Raw genomic sequence first — 18,255 nt, 5'->3', positions numbered from 1 at the left:
TCACAAATTGGCTGGTTACTCCTTTAAGCCATCACACAACAATACAAAATGTCATTACGATGGTCCCCGCGGTAAAAATAAAAGTATTTGGAAGAATCGTATCGGAAATATTGGATTCGGAGAACAATATATCACAGTGGAGTGGAATCTATTATGACTTGTTTGTTGTCTGTGGATCGAATGTTTGCTTTGCCGAAGTGCGATGTGTCATATTTGTTCACATAGATGCTTTAATAGTTAGGAAAGAAGGCTTGGCTATAAATCAGATTTAGCCAGAATAAATCCTTGAAAATTAATCAGGCTGGCCATGTTTGTTGTCGCATTTAGAGTGTTTGCTGTGTAATCAGGACTGTGATGATATTTTGTAGGAGATCACAGCTTTATAAACTTGAGTCAGATAGATTCTGAACTATATATTAGAATCTGTTTATCAGAATCAATGTGATTTTGGTGTCTTCAGTCTTGAGATACACAGGTCGGTAGGGCTTAATTATTCTGTTATTTGCTACAGTAATTGGGATATCAATCAATGTACTATAATTTCTATATTAGTGTCATTAATTGTGACATCATTGTACTGTAATTTATGGTCGTAATTGTAATATCAATCAGTGTACTGTAATTTTGATATCAATGTACTGTAATTGTGACATCATTGTAGTGTATTTTATGATAATTGTGATATCAATCAATGTACAATAATTGCGATATCAGGATCAGTGCACTGTAATTTTGATATCAATGTACTGTTAATTCAATATCTGTTACTTTGTGGACTATCAGTATACTGTAACTATGATATCAGCATACTTTGTGATATCAGTAACTATACTGTAACTAAAGGATGTCAGTTAACTGTAATTGCAATACCAGCTAGTGTACAGTAATTTTGATATTGGTGAACTGTAGTTATGTAATCAATGTACTGTAATTTCAGTGTACTGTTATTGCAATATTAGAATTCTGTAATGTGATATCACAGTTTACTGTAATTGTGATATCTGTGTACTATTGAGAAGAAAAAGACAATGATAATTATAAGTATTATGACAAAGAATATCAGAAGGTCCAAAACATTCTTACTACTACTGTTAAGGGCAAGACAAAAAAAAAAATCTCGTCCCCATCTACATCTTGTTAGATAATTTAAAATGTTGGCTGACACTTGTGCAAAATCCAGAGTTCTGGCATATTTATATTAATGGAACATTATAATTCATATTTTATAATTTATATAGCATTTAAAAAATATTCTGTTGACCCGTTTGACTGTTAAATTACATACTGATTCAATAAACTAAAAGAAAAAAAGTTATTTATTCTGCCCTAGATAAAAGAAAATTAATGTAGGACCAAGGTTGTAATGTTTTCTGAGGTATTCAAGAATTAGCTAGATAAGCATTGTTAGCTCAGTTTTCATATTCTGAATAATCTATAAGTATTTGCCATTTTATGATTTGATCAGAATTTTATGATAATATTTCTCAGTGAAACTTCTCCAGTTTGTTGTGGTATGTAATATATACTCATATATCTATTCCACCCTTTTTAAAATCTCCTGATGTGTAGGTCTTGTCCATCTGTCCGTCTGCCTAACTCTGTCTGCGGGTACCCCAAATAGGCTATTACAATGGGCATAATTATATTGCGTGTGCTACAGCAGTTCTTTATGTTATTTTCTCGTTATATTGTGCTATAGCAGTATTATAATTATGGCACAGCATATCCATTAATTTTGTTCTTCAGTTAAATGAAGGGTTATATGCAGAGACATGCACTTTCACCAAAAAATAAACAATATATCTTGTGTAAATGGATGCTTTCCCAGACTTATATGCCATGGGTCACAATTTTCTTGGTTAATTGTACTTTTTAAGTTCTGTCTGTAACCTGTATATTTTTCAAGTCGGCACTTTGGAAATTTGGAGGGGCAATTCCACTAAAGTACTGATTGTAGCTGCCAATTAAAGGCAATTAGATGTCAGAGACTGACATTTGCCAGTAGGGAGTGACAAGAAAATTTCAATTTTATTGAAGTGTTGTTGAAGTATGCAGTCTGCAGTGACCTAGTTTACCACAGATTTATTTCTGAAGCTCTGGATTATTCAAATATTTTGTACAATAGATACTACTGTTAAAGACCTGCTCCAGTCCTACCTTTTAACCTTAAATTGTCACTGAAAAAGCATGAAAATCCTAACCACAAACAGTGACACATGCCAATATAGAGTCTATTTTATATAAAATTCTATATAAAATACCACTGGTTTTGCGTGCTAAAGTGTGGCGGGTTGCCATTAACTGTTACCAATTGTAATCATGGGTTGGATACACATAATAGAATTTGAATATAGCCGCGGAGCAGGGCTTTAAGTTTTTCCTTGTAGCACTGGCTTTTTTTATGCCCCTCTTCGAAGAAAGAGGAGTAAATTGTTTTGCAGATGTCGATTGGTCAGCAGTGTCCATCTGTCGGTCGGTATGTCAGTCGGTATGTAGACCAATTGGTTTCCGGAAGAAATCTCAAAGCTTAAATTGGCCTAGGATCATAAAAATTAATAGGGAGGTTGGTCATGACCAGCAGATGACTCTATCGATTTTGAGGTCGGTAGGTCAAAGGTCAAAGTCACAATGACACTGAAAAGTTGAACGGTTTCCCGATGATTATAAACCAGAACGCTTGGGCCTAGGATCACGAAACTTAATAGGGAGGTTGATCATGACCAGTAGATGGCCCCTATTTATTTGGTTGTCATTAGGTCAAAGGTCAAGGTCACAGTGACCCGGAACAGTTAAACGCTTTCTCGATGAAAACTCAAGAAGATCATGAAAGTTGATAGAGTGATTGGTCATGACCAGCAGATGACCCCTATTGAATTTGAGGTCAAAGACACAATGACCCAGAACAGTTAAACGGTTTCCGGACGATAACTTGAGAACACTTCAACCTAGGATTATGAAACTTAATAGGGAGATTGATCTTGACTAGCAGATGACCCCTATTGATTTTTAGGTCAGTAGTTCAAAGGTCAAGGTCACAATGACCTGAAAATTTCTGTTCCTTGTGCAGTTCCTGAACGCATCAAGGGGGCATTTCATGTTCTACGAGCTCTTGTTTAAATGTTTGTTGGGAAGATGGCTATGACGCTTGTGGAGAACAAGTAACTGGTGTAGAAAGACGTATTAAAGATTGATTCATCAAATAATCAAGACTTTTGAGTGATTTCGCTCAGTTTGTCTTTGTACTGAGTTCTGAGTTGTTAAGTATCAAAAGCATGTGAATGGTGACCCAGGGTAAATAGGAGAATAAACCACAAATTCTGATTTCATCGAGTAGTTACAAACCATCATGTGGCAATATGTGGTGCACACTTCAACCATTGTTTATTGCAGAATATAGATAGCTTGATCTTCTAATCTTTGTTTAACTGGCAGTCAAATCAAGCCATGTTAAATATTGATCTTTTTATATATGGCAGAATGGTGTTATTAAAGCCCTGCTCTGCTGCTATTCAAATTCTTTTGTGTGTATGCAACCCATGAATACAATAGGTAACAGTTAAGAGCTATGTGCCACACTTTAGAATGCAAAACCACAGGTATTTCATATAGAATTTTATATAAAATAGACTCTATTTTGACAGGTGTCACTGTTCAAGGTTAAAAGGTAGGGCGGGAGCAGGGCTTTAAAACCAAACCACAATAGGAAAAGAAACAAAATTTGCTGGTGATGAAGCCCAATGGTTCCACACTTAGAGACTTTCTCATTATAAAAGGAGAGGTCTATATACTGTGGACAGATGTCAATTAAGGAATGCTGGCTGTCAGACATATAAAATAAATTTGTTTTTGTCTGTCACTGAGATTTAATTCTTTATTTAAGTATAGCAGTTTCCACAGAGAATTTGTGTGATTCGATTTTCTTCACTTTGAGAAGAAAATATAGAAATTTGAAGGAAATATTAGCCTGAATCTGACTGAACTGTTAAAAAATGTTTGTATGATTTTATAACTAAGTCGTTTTTCCTTTTTGACCAGTTTTTTTTTAGCGCGACTTTTTGAAGAAATGTTTTTGGTAAAGTTTTTAATAAAGTCAAATATCTCTGTTACTATCAAAGCTATTGACTTGAAACTTTAAAAAGTTATTTAATACTAACAAAGTCTACACCAGGAGAAAAGATCCTCATAACTCTGATTTTGAATTTTGAGAGTTATGCCCCTTTTTAACTTAGAATGTTTTGGTTAAAGTTTTATAAAGCTTAAATTTACTGGCAAAGCTCTAATTCAGAGTCAAGCACTGAGAAAAGTCGAACGTGCTGTCATATGGACAGCTCTTGTTATTAATAAAGTCAGCTCTAACAAATAAAAGCTGTAAATGTTGCATGGTTTGTGAAGATCAAATTTCTATTCGTTATCTCATGTTTAAACTTTATACACACAGAGGCTTCGGGCTCCACACACATTTGAAACGTGCCCATGTATTCCATACTCAACAACAAAAACCTCAACTACAATTTATTTCATAGACCCAGATTATATTCATATTTTTAGGCCAAATGTTAACAAAAATGACCTTAAAAACTAGATGTCCGATAAATATGTCAGTTGTTGCAAATCCTACTAAGTCTAAAGCTGACTAAATCTTTCCCTGCTAAATAAGTTATTATTCCTGTTATTGGGTCTGACATAAAATTATATCACCCTTTGTCTAATATTGCTTGAAATTAGGTTGTTAGAGCCATTATTATGACATCTGAAATGTCATATCGTATTCACGCGTCAGTGAGTAATTTGTACTGTATTACAGTATGTTTAGGATAATGGTGTTTACAAGACTGAATTCGTTTGGTTGAAAGTAAATGTATTTTGCTTAAATCCTTATTTGTCATATTTCATAAGTTTTTTTTTTTTTTTACAGGATGATGTTGGATAGAGAATGACCATTGCTGAAGGGTCATCGTTGCTGTGAAATTCAGCTTTGAGTAAGGCCGAAGGTCAAGGTCCTTCCTCAAAACATCAGGGTCATGGCAACGGCAAAGAGACCAGCTAGTATTGACTTACCTTGTAAAAGTCAAGTTGTATTTTCACCTATACCGGACATGGCATCAACTCCAGGAGGTCAGAGCTTGGGTCAAAGGTCATTAGGTGTGGAGAGTTCAACAAGTGGATATTCTGTTAGTAGCGCATCAAAGCTACTTAAGGGAGGTATAGAACGAGACGTGATAATTGACGATCAGTTGTGCCAGATTCCTATTTCGTTGGATGACCGACAATGTGGAATCGGAAAATTCCGACCAAAATGCATTCAGGGGTGTGCAAATATCAAGTTATTTGTGATTTTTATGTGTATGTTAATAACAATGTCGGGAACACTGTCGACAGGGTATCTTAACAGTGTGATAACAACCATTGAAAAACGCTTCGAAATTGGAAGTTCAATATCAGGTTTAATAGCGGCGTCATATGAATTCGGGAGTTTAGTAGCTGTGATTTTTATTTCATACTTTGGAGGAAGACGTCACATTCCCCGCTGGATCGGGAAAGGTGTTGTTTTGATGGGTTTTGGTGCTCTTTTATTCGCTCTACCGCATATCATTGCTAAAAAATATACTGTCCATCAAGGAATTATTTCAAACTCGACAGATGAAAACATTTGTAAAATAGTTGGATCAAAACGTTCAGATGAAAACTGTATCGATAAAAATGCCGGTAACCTAACGTATGTGTTAATTCTGATAACAGCGCAAATATTGATAGGTACAGGAGGCACTCCGATATTTACTCTAGGGACTACATACATTGACAATCACGTTCCAAAGGACAAGGCTCCAGCCTACCTCGGTAAGTATCTGCTGTTACCATAGCTCGAAATGTAACTTTATTTTTCATACAGTATACAGTACTTAAGAGCTGGATGTATGTACAGGGAATAGTATGTCTTTAGCTGGATGTAGTTAATTGGCAGTAAGATGAATGTCTTGTGTCAAAATTTATTCACAACTTAACAGAATTTTAAGACAAGTCCCTGTAGGATTCATATATCTTGTTTAAAAGCTAGTACACATATATAATCTTCAGAGAATATATGAGCCATGCCATGGGAAAACCAACATAGTTTTGCGACCAGCATGGATCCAGACCAGCCTGCGCGTCTGCGCAGTCTGGTCAAGAGCCTGCGCATCCGCGCAGTCTGGTCAGGATCCATGCTGTTCGCTAATAGTTTCTCTAATTGCAATAGACTTTGAAAGCGAACAGCATGGATCCGCACAGTCTGGTCTGGATCCATGTTGGTCGCAAAGCCACTATGTTGGTTTTCTCATGGCACGGCTCATATCTGCTTGATTTCACTTTTTTCTGAATTGAATTAGCCTCCTTAAGTTTTCCCTGGTATTGAATTTAAAAAAAGGTCACAGGGTGCTTACATTAAAGTGAACAGACAGAATGTAATCATTTTGCATTTCTCATTAGTTTTCATTTTTCAGGATTTGTAATACAGGATTTAAGTACCAGAAAGTTCTGTTTAAGGTAGTTCTGCACATCTGTTGCTCCAGAGTTTATGGCTTAAGGTGTACTATCCATAGATAAGCAGTTATATTAAGAATCCTTTAAACTGTATGTGTATTGAAAGCGTATATAGATACATAATTGAGCCGCGCCATGAGAAAATGAACATAGCGGGTTTGCGACCAGCATGGATCCAGACCAGCCTGCGCATCTGCGCAGTCTGGTCAGGATCCATGCTGTTTGCTTTCAAAGCCTATAGCAATTAGAGAAACTGTTAGCGAACAGTATGGGTCCTGTCCAGACTGCGCAGATGCGCAGGCTGGTCTGGATCCATGCTGGTTTGCAAACCCACTATGTTGGTTTTCTCATGGCGCGGCTCAATTATGTTTTCAAAATATTCGGTATTTTTTCAAAGTATTAGGTATGAGCAATTTTCACTGAAAAAGTGTAAAACATAGCCAGTCCATCATTCAGACAATGCTATTCTATTTCCTTTTTTTCTTATAAATCATTTATAGACAAAATAAGAGTTTTTAGATTCCTAATAATAATAAACTGATGAAAACAAATCAAAATTGTTACTAATGCACAAACCCTTTACTGTTTGTGATGGTCATATATTTTTTTCAAACTCAAAAATGCATCAAAATATAGACTCTCATTGAGAGGATTTCTTGTAAAAACTAGAATTTTTTTTTAACCCTTAGCCTGCTAGATAAATTATCGGCTGCTGGAAATGTCGTCTGCTAAAATTGTAAAGTTCATTCAATTTGCTCCAAAATTTGAAGAAATATTGTCAGAGTAGCAAACAGCTTGGAACCTGATCAGACGCCGATTTAATCGGCGTCTGATCTGGTTCCAAGCTGTTTGCAAAGGCTGTTAAATTCGCCTGCAGCAGGCTAAGGGTTAAAAACCAGTTTGGCAAAAAATTAAGATTAGCTGAATTTTCTTACTGTATTATGAAAAATAGACATGAAGGTTTGATAAATGTAGGAAAGTTCTTAACCCAAACATGCAGAACTACCTGAATATGTTGAAGCATTCAAAAATTCCATTATTAAAGTTTTAAAGGAGGGTGCATGGATACAGATTTCTGCCACAGTAAATTAAAACTAAAAGAAAGCAGTACAATGTGCCAGTATTTATATTAACCTTTAGCCTGCTTTTACATGCATTTTTGCAAGGGACAAAAGAAACTTAGCTCATTGCCTGTCCAGGTGTTTTTGTGGTATGAATTAGTTATTTCTCTTCTGTAATCCTTGACCTAGTTCTGTATGTAAGAGCTTTGACCAGTGGCATCTTAGTAATATTCTGTGCCAATAATCACATCAAGATAATTTCCCATGGGAAGGAAACATCATTTTAGACATAAACATTTGGTTTACATACAAAAGCAGTTGTTGCCTGCGATCTCTGCTGTAGAACTATCATAAATGCTTCCAGTACAGTCAGGGGTGTAACTGTTTTAAGTTATGTAACCTATTTCAGTTACTTTTTCAAGCATTTTATAACCAGTATTAGTTTTAAAAATATAGTTAACTCAGGTAAGTTATTCAAAAAAAAGTCTTTTTGCTGTTCTCACAAAGTGACCTTTAAAGTGTAATTAGTAGCAAACTGTGGTTAATCAAATTCTGTTCTAAAGACCAACTGTGAACAGAGATCACCTGTTGACAAGAGACCACCTGTGAACAGATATCCTCTGTGATCAAGATACCACCAGACTGACAATAGCTAAAGTTTCATCTCCAGTTTAAACATTGATACTGTAAAATCATTAAATTTCGTGGGCATGAAATTTCATGGTTTTGGTCAAAACGGCAATTTTGTTGGGATATGAATTCATGGATATTAACTTTTGAACATAAAATGAATGGGAATTTTACTTGTTTGTTGGGATTAAACTTAGTGGATTGATGCAACCACGAAATCCACGAAAATTAGTACCCCCATGAATTTAAAGATTTCTCAATATGCAAAAACATAAATATCACTTTGGCATTCCCAAACAAGGTCATTGTATACAAGGTTTGCTGTATTTTAGCAAGAACTAAAGACATGTTGTGTAAATTAAGTAACTATACAATAAATAAGCGATAGAGTTTCTGTAATATGTCAGTTAAATGAAGGAAGATAAGTACTTTATAAATATGTCCAGTAGAAGAGGTATCACCAGACTGTTGTAGATTGTAGGAAAGAAACAAATGCTTAGTTGTCATGGTAACAAAACATTATTCCTGTGATCCTACATGAAATAATTTAAACCAAACATTCATTTGTTCATTTCAGCCTTCACATACGCTACTGGAGCTTTAGGCCCAGTTGTGGGCTATGCCCTGGGTGCATTGTTGTTGCAGTTCTATGTTGATGTGTTCAGCTACAAGGTTGACCTCTCACCGGCTCATCCCCGGTGGATCGGAGCCTGGTGGGGCGGGTTCATCATCTGTGGGGTGGTGCTCTTCTGTATAGCTGTGCCGTTTCTGATGTTTCCGCAAGTACTAGTGGGCGAGAAGAGGAAGGTTCTAGAGAGCAAGGCGCGAGAAGACCTACTGAGTCCGAGCACCACAGATAGCCAGACAAATAGTGAGGATTATGGGAAGGATGCAAAAGGTGGGTAGAACTTACTGAATTGAGGGCCTAATGAAAATATTTTGAAATCATTTTAGCTCACCACAGCACAATTTTCTCAAGCGCTCTGCTTGTGATCACACTGTGTCCACCTTCATTCTGTCATAAACAATTTGACTGTAAACACTTTATGTTACACTTTTGTCCATTCTTAATGAAACTTGAGAAAATCTCAGACGGGTTCCTTACTGGGTAATTTAGGGTCAAAAACTAAGTCACTAGGTCAGATAGTAGGAAAGCCTTGCTAACACTAGAGGCCACATTTGATGGTCAGTATGTTAAAGGTCAAGATCACTGGGACCTTGAGATGGAAAATAGTTTTGTTCAATAACTGCAGATTACTTTAGACTACAGTTCTCAAACATGATAAAGTGATTGCATATGGTCAGAAGATGACCCATCAAAGTTAAGGGGTCAGTAGATCAGTTCAAGGTCACGGTAACCTTGAGGCTTAAAATACTTTCCAGTCAATAGCTAAAGATTACTTTGGCCTGGGACTGTCAAACTTGATAGGAAGATTGCCTCTAGTCAGCAGATGAAGCATAATATTAAAGGGTTCAGTATGTCAAAGGTCAAGGCCATTGTGACCTTAAGACTGAAAATGGTTTCCACTCAAAATCTTTAGAATTGTTTGGCTTAGAGTTTTCAACTATTTTAGGATGATTGCCTTTGGTCAGTAAACGACCCCATTGTTTTAGGTGTCAGTAGGTCAAAGGTCAAGGTCACAGCATACAGACGTACATTTTGGGCTGCCTCCAACAGGCCATCACGGCAATTTTTGTGTTTTAGAAACAGCTCTTGTTTGATTTTGTTCTTAGTCATAGATTTGCTAGCTAACTTCCTTAAAGAGCATAGATAACTTCACTGCAATACATCATCAGAGCACTGATTGACCCAGCTTCAGAGAATCATTTCCCAGAAATCCTTGAAATTGTATGCATTGTAATGAGGAAACATTGGTTTCCTCTGTAATTTGTTATGGATTGCCATTTGTTCTGAAACAAAGGCTGTGTGATTTATAGATTCTGTCATTTCTTCTGTTTCAACTAGAAGCTTTCTGAATAATTATTTATGCTTCTGTCATACTCTGATCATATAAATTGGGTATTGTACAGGTCTTCAGTTTTATAATTGAGCCGTGCCATGAGAAAACCAACATAGTGGCTTTTCAGGATCCATGCTGTTCGCTTTTAAAGCCTATTGGGATTGGAGAAACTGTTAGCGAACAGCATGGATCCTGACCAGACTGCGCGGATGCGCAGGCTGGTCTGGATCCATGCTGGTCGCAAAGCCACTATGTTGGTTTTCTCATGGCACGGCTCAATTCATTTGTAAGTCTGCTTTGAGAGGTGTTTGGAAGAATTTCTGAAAAACAAGCTTTTATCAAGGAAAAAGATCAGCAGGCTTGTTTGAATTGAAGGAATTGAACAGTTCTTACACACCATCGAGCACCAGCTTAAAACAGAATTCTGTTGTACAAGAACATTGATCATGCTTAGTGATCCCAGAGGACCTGAAATATATTTTTTTTAAGGAATAAAAAGCCTCATGACATAGAATTAGATTCTTATTATGAAAAAATGTATTACTTATTTCTTATAATTACATCCCTTTAAGATGTAAATTGAGTTTTGTTTACCCCACCAAAAAAAAAATCTGAACCAGCAGGGAAGTTTTATAACTGTTGTTAGTTTTAGAATTAATTTGTTTTTTAAAAAAATCTTCAGAGGTTTCTTGTAAAAAAAAAATGGACTAAAGGGAGATAATCATAATTTTAAGAAATTTAATTGCTATTAAGTCCCCATCCATGCCTACTATTAGTATAGGCTAGATCAAAAGAAAATCATCTGTTTTGTGGACCACAATTACATATTCTGCAAAAATGTGCTTGATAACTATATTCTTCTTATGTGTATTACATACTCAGTGAATGTGAATAGATTATCTGATTATCTGCCTTTGAATTTTTAGGGTAAATCCATTACATAACCTCTGTCAGACCACCTGTTTTGATTTTTGGCATGGTATAGATCTTTCTGTTTAAAATTTTCTGTTTAAAATTGCTACACACATCTGGAACAGATATCTCTCACAGTAGAATTTTAGTTGATGAATTTGAAGCATTGAGAAGAGATTTCTCACTTTTTACATACCATTAGTATGGTGTTTCAGTTGAAGCATAAAGCATTATTGTCTTAGGAAATGTTAGATATATTGCCTAATTTGTTAAACATTACGCTGTAATTCTTTATATTTTCCATAGCAACAAAGGGCTTTGTTTCATGTAAAACAATACCAGTCGTATAGATCTATCTTTCTGAACACTGTTAGGCGATACAGTTGATATATAGGCATTCATTCATCTTGATTACATAAGGAAAATGTCAGTTTGTTTTGATGTTGTCAATAATATTGATGGATTTCGCTATTTTTTTGCGAGTTTGTTGCCCACACTAGATAATCGAGTGAATGACTTTTAGATTTTTGGTGGAAGATATATCAATTCAAAGCAGTCTTCATCCATTGGACAGTCTCTTTTATGTTGTGTTTTTGTTTGAAATCATAGCTCAGAAATTACTGATGTTTCCCAGTACCTTTTGTGGACAGCAGCCTTACCAAAACAATTCACAGAATGTAAACGTGTAAAGGAGACATGTAAAGCTTAGAAATTAATTTACTTTGAAATCACATTTGTTCAAGTAAGATGAATTTCTGCATGTTTCGCGCTAAGAGTGATGCGCGAATTTAAAACTGTGCTATGAATTATCTGTTAAAATACTTAATGGGTTTCCGAATTTATTTTCCTTTACGTAATATGTATATTTTATGCTCATCCCGGGTTTCATTCTTTCTCAAAATGTCAAAATCTGGAATTATAATGGGTGAATTTAAGGTCGTGCGAAAATGTCTTTTTAGCCGTTTGTGCCTGCGAATTCGAATGATTTCACAGTGCCTTCTGTCTTTAAGATAAAAAAAGCAGAAATAAATTCATCATACAAAATCAGACATTGGCACTTGATCAGGTCCACTTGTACTTCACCTAAAATCCTGAGCGTCTACCACTTGCAGTGCTGGCAGATCATCCAGAATCACTGTCCATAAAGTGAAACTTGTCCTAAATGATGGCTTGTGTCTTCAGTCCAGAATTATCTCAGTCGCTGTGTGAAGGTCTTCTTATTTGCTAGCAACGTCAGGTAAAAACAACACTTCTTGTAAAAAGGGTCACAGTCAAAATTGTAATCTAATGTTCTTGAAAGCCAGTGTAACAGAGACATTAATTTCATTTATTTGCTAGCTTTGCTAGAAGCAGCAATTAATTGTAATGAGTGGAAACTAATATCAATCAGTCCTGAAAGTGTTAAATCGATTTTGTGTTGTTGTGTTTTTTCTTGCCAATTGAGAAAGTTATAGGGCTGGTGTTTTTCATCTCAGAGGTCAATGATTGTTAATGATTGTAGAGAAAATCAAGCATTCTGGAATATTTCCTTCGATTAGGTAATACTTTTAAATGCTCTATATCTTGAGTACACTTGCACTTGTTATCATCAAACTTTGTAAAGGCATTGGTACTGGATGTATATGAATGATGATTTAACCACCTAGGTAGCCTAGCGGTAGAGCGTCAGCTTCGAGTGCGAGAGGTCGTGGGTTCGATCCTCGGCCGCGTCATACCAGAGACGTAAAAAATGGTACTAGCAGCTTCCTTGCTTGGCTCAGAATTAAGGGGACAGTATTAGGACTGGTCAGCCCGGTGTCAGTATAATGTGACTGGGTGGGGTAGCATGCCATGTGTGTACGGCGTGATATTCCAGTGAGGCAGCACTATGAAGTTGGGCATTGTGCTCACTGCTACAAGTAGACACCGTCATTTATATGACTGAAAAGTTGTTGAAAAAGATGTTAAACCAGAACACACACATGAATGATGATTTATGGTATTAATTTGAGCTGTGCCGTGAGAAAACAAACATAGTGGGTTTGCGACCGGTCAGGATCCATGCTGTTCACTAACAGTTTTCTAATTAATCCCCCGCCGTGGGGGAGGGATTATAGGAATGGTCTGCATCCGTCCGTCTTTCCGTCCGTCCTTCCGTCCGTAACAAAATCATGTCCGGTCCATATCTCCTAAACCCCTTGAAGGATTTTCATGAAACTTGGGTCAAATGATCACCTCATCAAGATGATGTGCAGAACCCATGAGTCAGCCATGCCAGCTCAAGGTCAAGGTCACAACTCAAGGTCAAAGGTTTGAGCCTTCCATTTTGTGTCCGCTCTATATCTCTTAAACCCCTTGAAGGAATTTTATAAAACTTGGGTCAAATGATCACCTTATCAAGAGGATGTGCAGAACCCATGAGTCAGTCATGCCGGCTCAAGGTCAAGGTCACAACTTACGGTCAAAGGTTTGAGCCTTCCATTTTGTGTCCGCTCTGTATTTCCTAAACCCCTTGAAGGATTTTCATCAAGCTTGGGTCAAATGATCACCTCATCAAGGCGATGTGCTGAACTTATGAGTCAGTCATGTCGGCTCAAGGTCAAGGTCACAACTGAAGGTCAAAGGTTTGAGCCTTCCATTTCGTGTCTGCTCTATATCTCCTAAACCCCTTGAAGGAATTTTATAAAACTTGGGTCAAATGATTACCTCATCAGAACGATATGCAGAAATTATGAGTCAACCATGAAGGTTTGAGCCTTCCATTTGGTGTCCCCTCTGTATCTCCTAAACCCCTTGAAGGATTTTCATCAAACTTGGGTCGAATGATCACCTCATCAAGAACTCATGAGTCAGCCATGTCAACTCAAGGTCAAGGTCACAACTGAAGGTCAAAGGTTTCAGCTCTGTATCTCCTAAACCCCTTGAAGGATTTTCATGAAACTTGGGTCAAATGATCACCTCATCAAGACGTTGTGCAGAATTCATGAGTCAGCCATGTCAGTTCAAGGTCAAGGTCACAGCTAAAATCAAAGGTTTACCCTTTCACTATCCATAGCAGTGGCGGGGGATTTAGCTGTCTTTCAGACTGCCTTGTTACTATAGGCTTTGAAAGCGAACAGCATGGATCCTGACCAGACTTGGTTTTCTCATGGCTTGGCTCATTTATTTATCAATATTTTTTTTTTGCTTGCTTACATTCTATGCTTCTGAAAGAATCTTCTTATCTTTTGAATTTCTTATGAAAAGAAGATGGCTCCGAATGGCTAACTCTTGCCTCTATATTTCATAATGTTGAGAAAACCAACTTTAATTCCTAGCCAGTCAAAACAGTTTCGTTATTCTTGCAGACATTATAATAGGAGTTAATGGATTGTGAATAATTCTAGTAATAATTTCTGTTTTTACTGTCGTGATGTTAACCCATAATGCCTTTCGTGATGTTAGTCCATTACGCCCATCGTGGCAGTAAACTTTATGATAAAGTGACATGCATATGAATGGAGATATACCCTCTGGAGAGGGACGTAACTTGACTGAACCAGAATTGACTGCACCTACTGTCCAGTTCATCAGTTCTGGAAAAGGATTTTTTCAAAACAAAATTAAGGTGTCATACCTTTACAAGATCCAGTATAGGTTTGTTTAGAATTTCATTTTTATGTCAGTAAAGACCTTTGGTATCAAAATGCAAAACACAATTTTGCTATAGTTTCAAAGTGTAAATTATAGAGGATATTTGTTTCACCCCACCAATTAAATGTGATCCCTGATTGTTTGCCTTTATGTTGAAAAATCCTAAGTTTGGATTATGCAAAGTTATAGGTTACTTGAGCATTTTGCTCATACCCTTGTGATGTCGAGCAATCATTGTTCTATTGATTGTTTTGTTTTTTTTTGAAAATCGGAAGTACATGTAACCACCTGTTTCAAGGTCAGATTTTTCATCAGTTATAGGCAGATCTGACCTATCAACAGAGACCACTTGGCTCTAAAGACCACACATTTTGCCATGTATTTTAGTTTATACTTATTATGTCCCCCTTCGAAGAAAGAGGGGTATATTGTTTTGCAGATGTCTGTCTGTTGGTCAGTCTGTCGGTCAGTCGGTATGTAGACCAATCCATTTCCGAATGATAACTCGAGAACGCTTCGGCCTAGGATCATGAAAGTTGATAGGGAGGTTGATAATCTGACCAGCAGATGACCCCTATTGATATTGAGATCAGTAGATCAAAGGTCAAGGTCACAGTGACCCGGAACAGTTAAACGGTTTCCAGATGATAACTCAAGAACGCTTTGGCCTAGGGTCATGAAAGTTTAAACAGAGGTTGGTCATGACCAGCAGATGCCCCTATTGATTTTGAGGTCAGTAGGTCAAAGATCAAGGCCACAGTGACCCAGAGCAGTTAAACATTTTCCGGTTGATAACTCAAAAATGCTTGGGCCTAGGATCATGAAAGTTGATAGAGAGGTTGGTCATCACCAGCAGATGACTCTATTGATTTTGAGATCAGTAGGTGAAAGGTCAAGGTCACAGTGACCAGGAACAGTAAAACGGTCTCCGGAAGAACACTCAAGAATGCTTGGGCCTAGGATCAGGAAAATTGATAGGGAGGTTGGTCATCACCAGCAGATGACCCCTATTGATTTTGAGGTCAGTATGTCAAAGTTCAAGGTCACATTGGACAGGAACAGTTAAATGGTTTCCGAATGACCAGGAACAGTAAAATGGTCTCCAGAAGATAACTCAAGAAAGCTTGGGCCAAGGATCATGAAAGTTGATAGAAAGGTTAATCATGACCAGTATATGACCCCTATTGATTTTGAGGTCAGTAGGTAAAAGGTCAAGGTTACAGTGCAGGGATTTTTTTCCTTATATGAGCATTACCGGAAAACGGTACCGTTCCCAATGCAAAATAGTATATTTTTTCCCCAATTTACATTATGGAAAAAAAAATATCAAAATCGGACAAGAATTGTCAAAAAAATGGACAATTATGTAATACCAGACTCATTGTCAGTGTGATACAGATAAAATATTATGAGCAAAGGTATGAACAATTGTGTATTAAAGTCATATGAAATGATTTGTGATTAACGTTTAACCCAAATTTTATCAAAGAAATTCCCAATTCTATGGGTACTGGCAGTGTTCCCAAAATGGTGAGAAAAAACCCTGCAGTGACATGGAACAGGTAAACTGTTTCTAGATGATTACTTGAGAACGCTTGGGCATAGGATCACGAAACTTAATAGGGAGGTTGATCATGACCAGCAGGTGACCCCTGTTGATTTTAAGGTCAATAAGTCAAATGTCAAGGTCACATTGAACCAGAACAGTTGAACTTTTGTTAACAGTGAGCAAATAATTTCTCTTCCTTGTGCAATTACTGAATGCATCAAGGGGGGCATTTCATGTTCTACCGGCTCTTGTTTATTTTGGCTCGATTTTATAGAAAGCTTCAATATTTTTTGGACCACTATTGAGTCCACTTCCTAGAGAAACCAGTACTGGTATCATACCAGTAGGCATGATTGAACCCATGACACTGGGGTCAAGTGACCGAACCTTAACCACCAGACCACAGCTTCCATGTTATAATTTTAACCTGTGGATAAAATAAGTCTGCAATTGAAGACCACTTTAAAAGCTGATCAACATAAAATCTTGTTATGGAACAGGTAAATCAGACATTAGAATATTGGAATATTAAACAGAATGTCATTGTAAAACCCTGCAGACATTCACTGACAGATTTTCTGCTGTAAGCTGTCCAGAGAGATGTATCTGGTTGATTTCAGAAATGCTTCCATTTTAATGCAAATTGATTCATACTCTCAGGGGTTTAGATTTCATGGAGATAATAGGAGTTAACTAGATCACCATGAAGAAGTAGAGAAGCTGGGACTTTTAACTTGTTTTGAGGGTTGATTTAAGTACTGTTTAATATTCATTTTACGAGGGTTTTGTGGTTGTTCTGGTTTGTGTAGGGGTGATAAGTGGAGTTTTGGTGTAAATTGAGATGTATGATGGTAGTTTGAATTTATGTGTGGGGGTGAATAGTGCTGGTTTAATTGGGTTAGTGTTTGTATGAGGGTGACAAGTACTGTTTTTAGGGTACATAGGGGATGTTTGATGGTGATTTTTTTGTTTGTTTAAGGGTGACAGTTGCTGTATGGGGTAAATGGAGGTGTATGATGGTGGTTGAATATGTGAGGGTGATGAGTACTTTTTGGGGTAAATGTTTGTATGAGAGTGACAGGAAGAGTAGTTTTGAGGTAAAAGGAAATGTATGATGGTGATTAAATGTTTGTATGAGGATGATGAGAGCTGTTGTTTTGGTTACAAGTGATGTCTGGGGTAAATGAAGATGTGTGATGATGGCTAACAGTTGATAGAGGGTGCGGGTGAGTGCATTTTTAGTGTAAATTGTCAACTGAAATTACGAGTTGCTTTGGTCTGGTGCATGAGGATGTGCCAGTATAATATAATTTTGAAGCAAAATTTAAGCCCATCTTTGATTGTCTAACATTTTACTACTGTTTTCACTGTTGAGAATTCGATTGTCCTCCTATGTGTGAAGAGTCGTCTGGTAAAATTTATTGGTACAAATAACTAGTTCTGATTTTTTCTGCACACCTTGTGACCGAGAGTAGCCATCATCATACACTTCTGTTGCTGTATTTAAAATTCTTGCCCCAATCAAAGTTGGCGTTTTTTTGTTGATTATTATGCCCCCTTCCAAGAAGTGGGGTATATTGCTCTTTGCACTTTTCAGCCACGGCATAGAGCAAATAGTTTCTGCCCAGTAACTTGAGATCTGCTTGACTTACGAGCATGACTGGGCATATGCTGTAGATTATCCCTATTGTTAATAGGGTCAGAAAGAAAAAGGTCGAGGTCACGGGGCACTGAACCTTGAAAACAGTTAATTTCCATTCAATAACTTTAGAACCACTTGACCTAGTATCTTCAAACTTGATAACATAATTGAGCTTATATTATAAAGTTGATGACCCCAATTGTTTTAGTAGGTCAAAGGTCAAGGCCATTGTTATCATGGGACTGAAAATGGGACAGATCTATCATGTTGTGCATACAGTCATGTTTTACAAACTGTTCTTGCTTGATTTGTTTTGTGTGAGGAGGATGTTAATTGTTGCTTCCTAATATTTCCTAATATTATTCCTAA

General features: G+C 36.9%; 1 protein-coding gene across 1 annotated transcript in view; it reads left to right on the top strand.

Moving 5' to 3' along the window:
• LOC123540805 (solute carrier organic anion transporter family member 5A1-like) overlaps positions 1-18,255 on the top strand; it is a 57,523-nt gene that overhangs the window by 15,501 nt on the left and 23,767 nt on the right. The window contains exons 2-3 of the mRNA XM_053525815.1: positions 4,916-5,838; positions 8,788-9,108. Coding sequence (XP_053381790.1) covers positions 5,022-5,838; positions 8,788-9,108 — 1,138 coding nt within the window. The 5' untranslated portion in view covers positions 4,916-5,021. The remainder of the gene's footprint in view (positions 1-4,915; positions 5,839-8,787; positions 9,109-18,255) is intronic.

Source organism: Mercenaria mercenaria, chromosome 16 (genome assembly GCF_021730395.1).
Source record: "Mercenaria mercenaria strain notata chromosome 16, MADL_Memer_1, whole genome shotgun sequence".
NCBI classification, from domain to species: domain Eukaryota; kingdom Metazoa; phylum Mollusca; class Bivalvia; order Venerida; family Veneridae; genus Mercenaria; species Mercenaria mercenaria.
The sequence above is the reverse complement of the archived record's forward strand: the minus strand, read 5'-3'. Positions and strand labels throughout refer to the sequence as shown.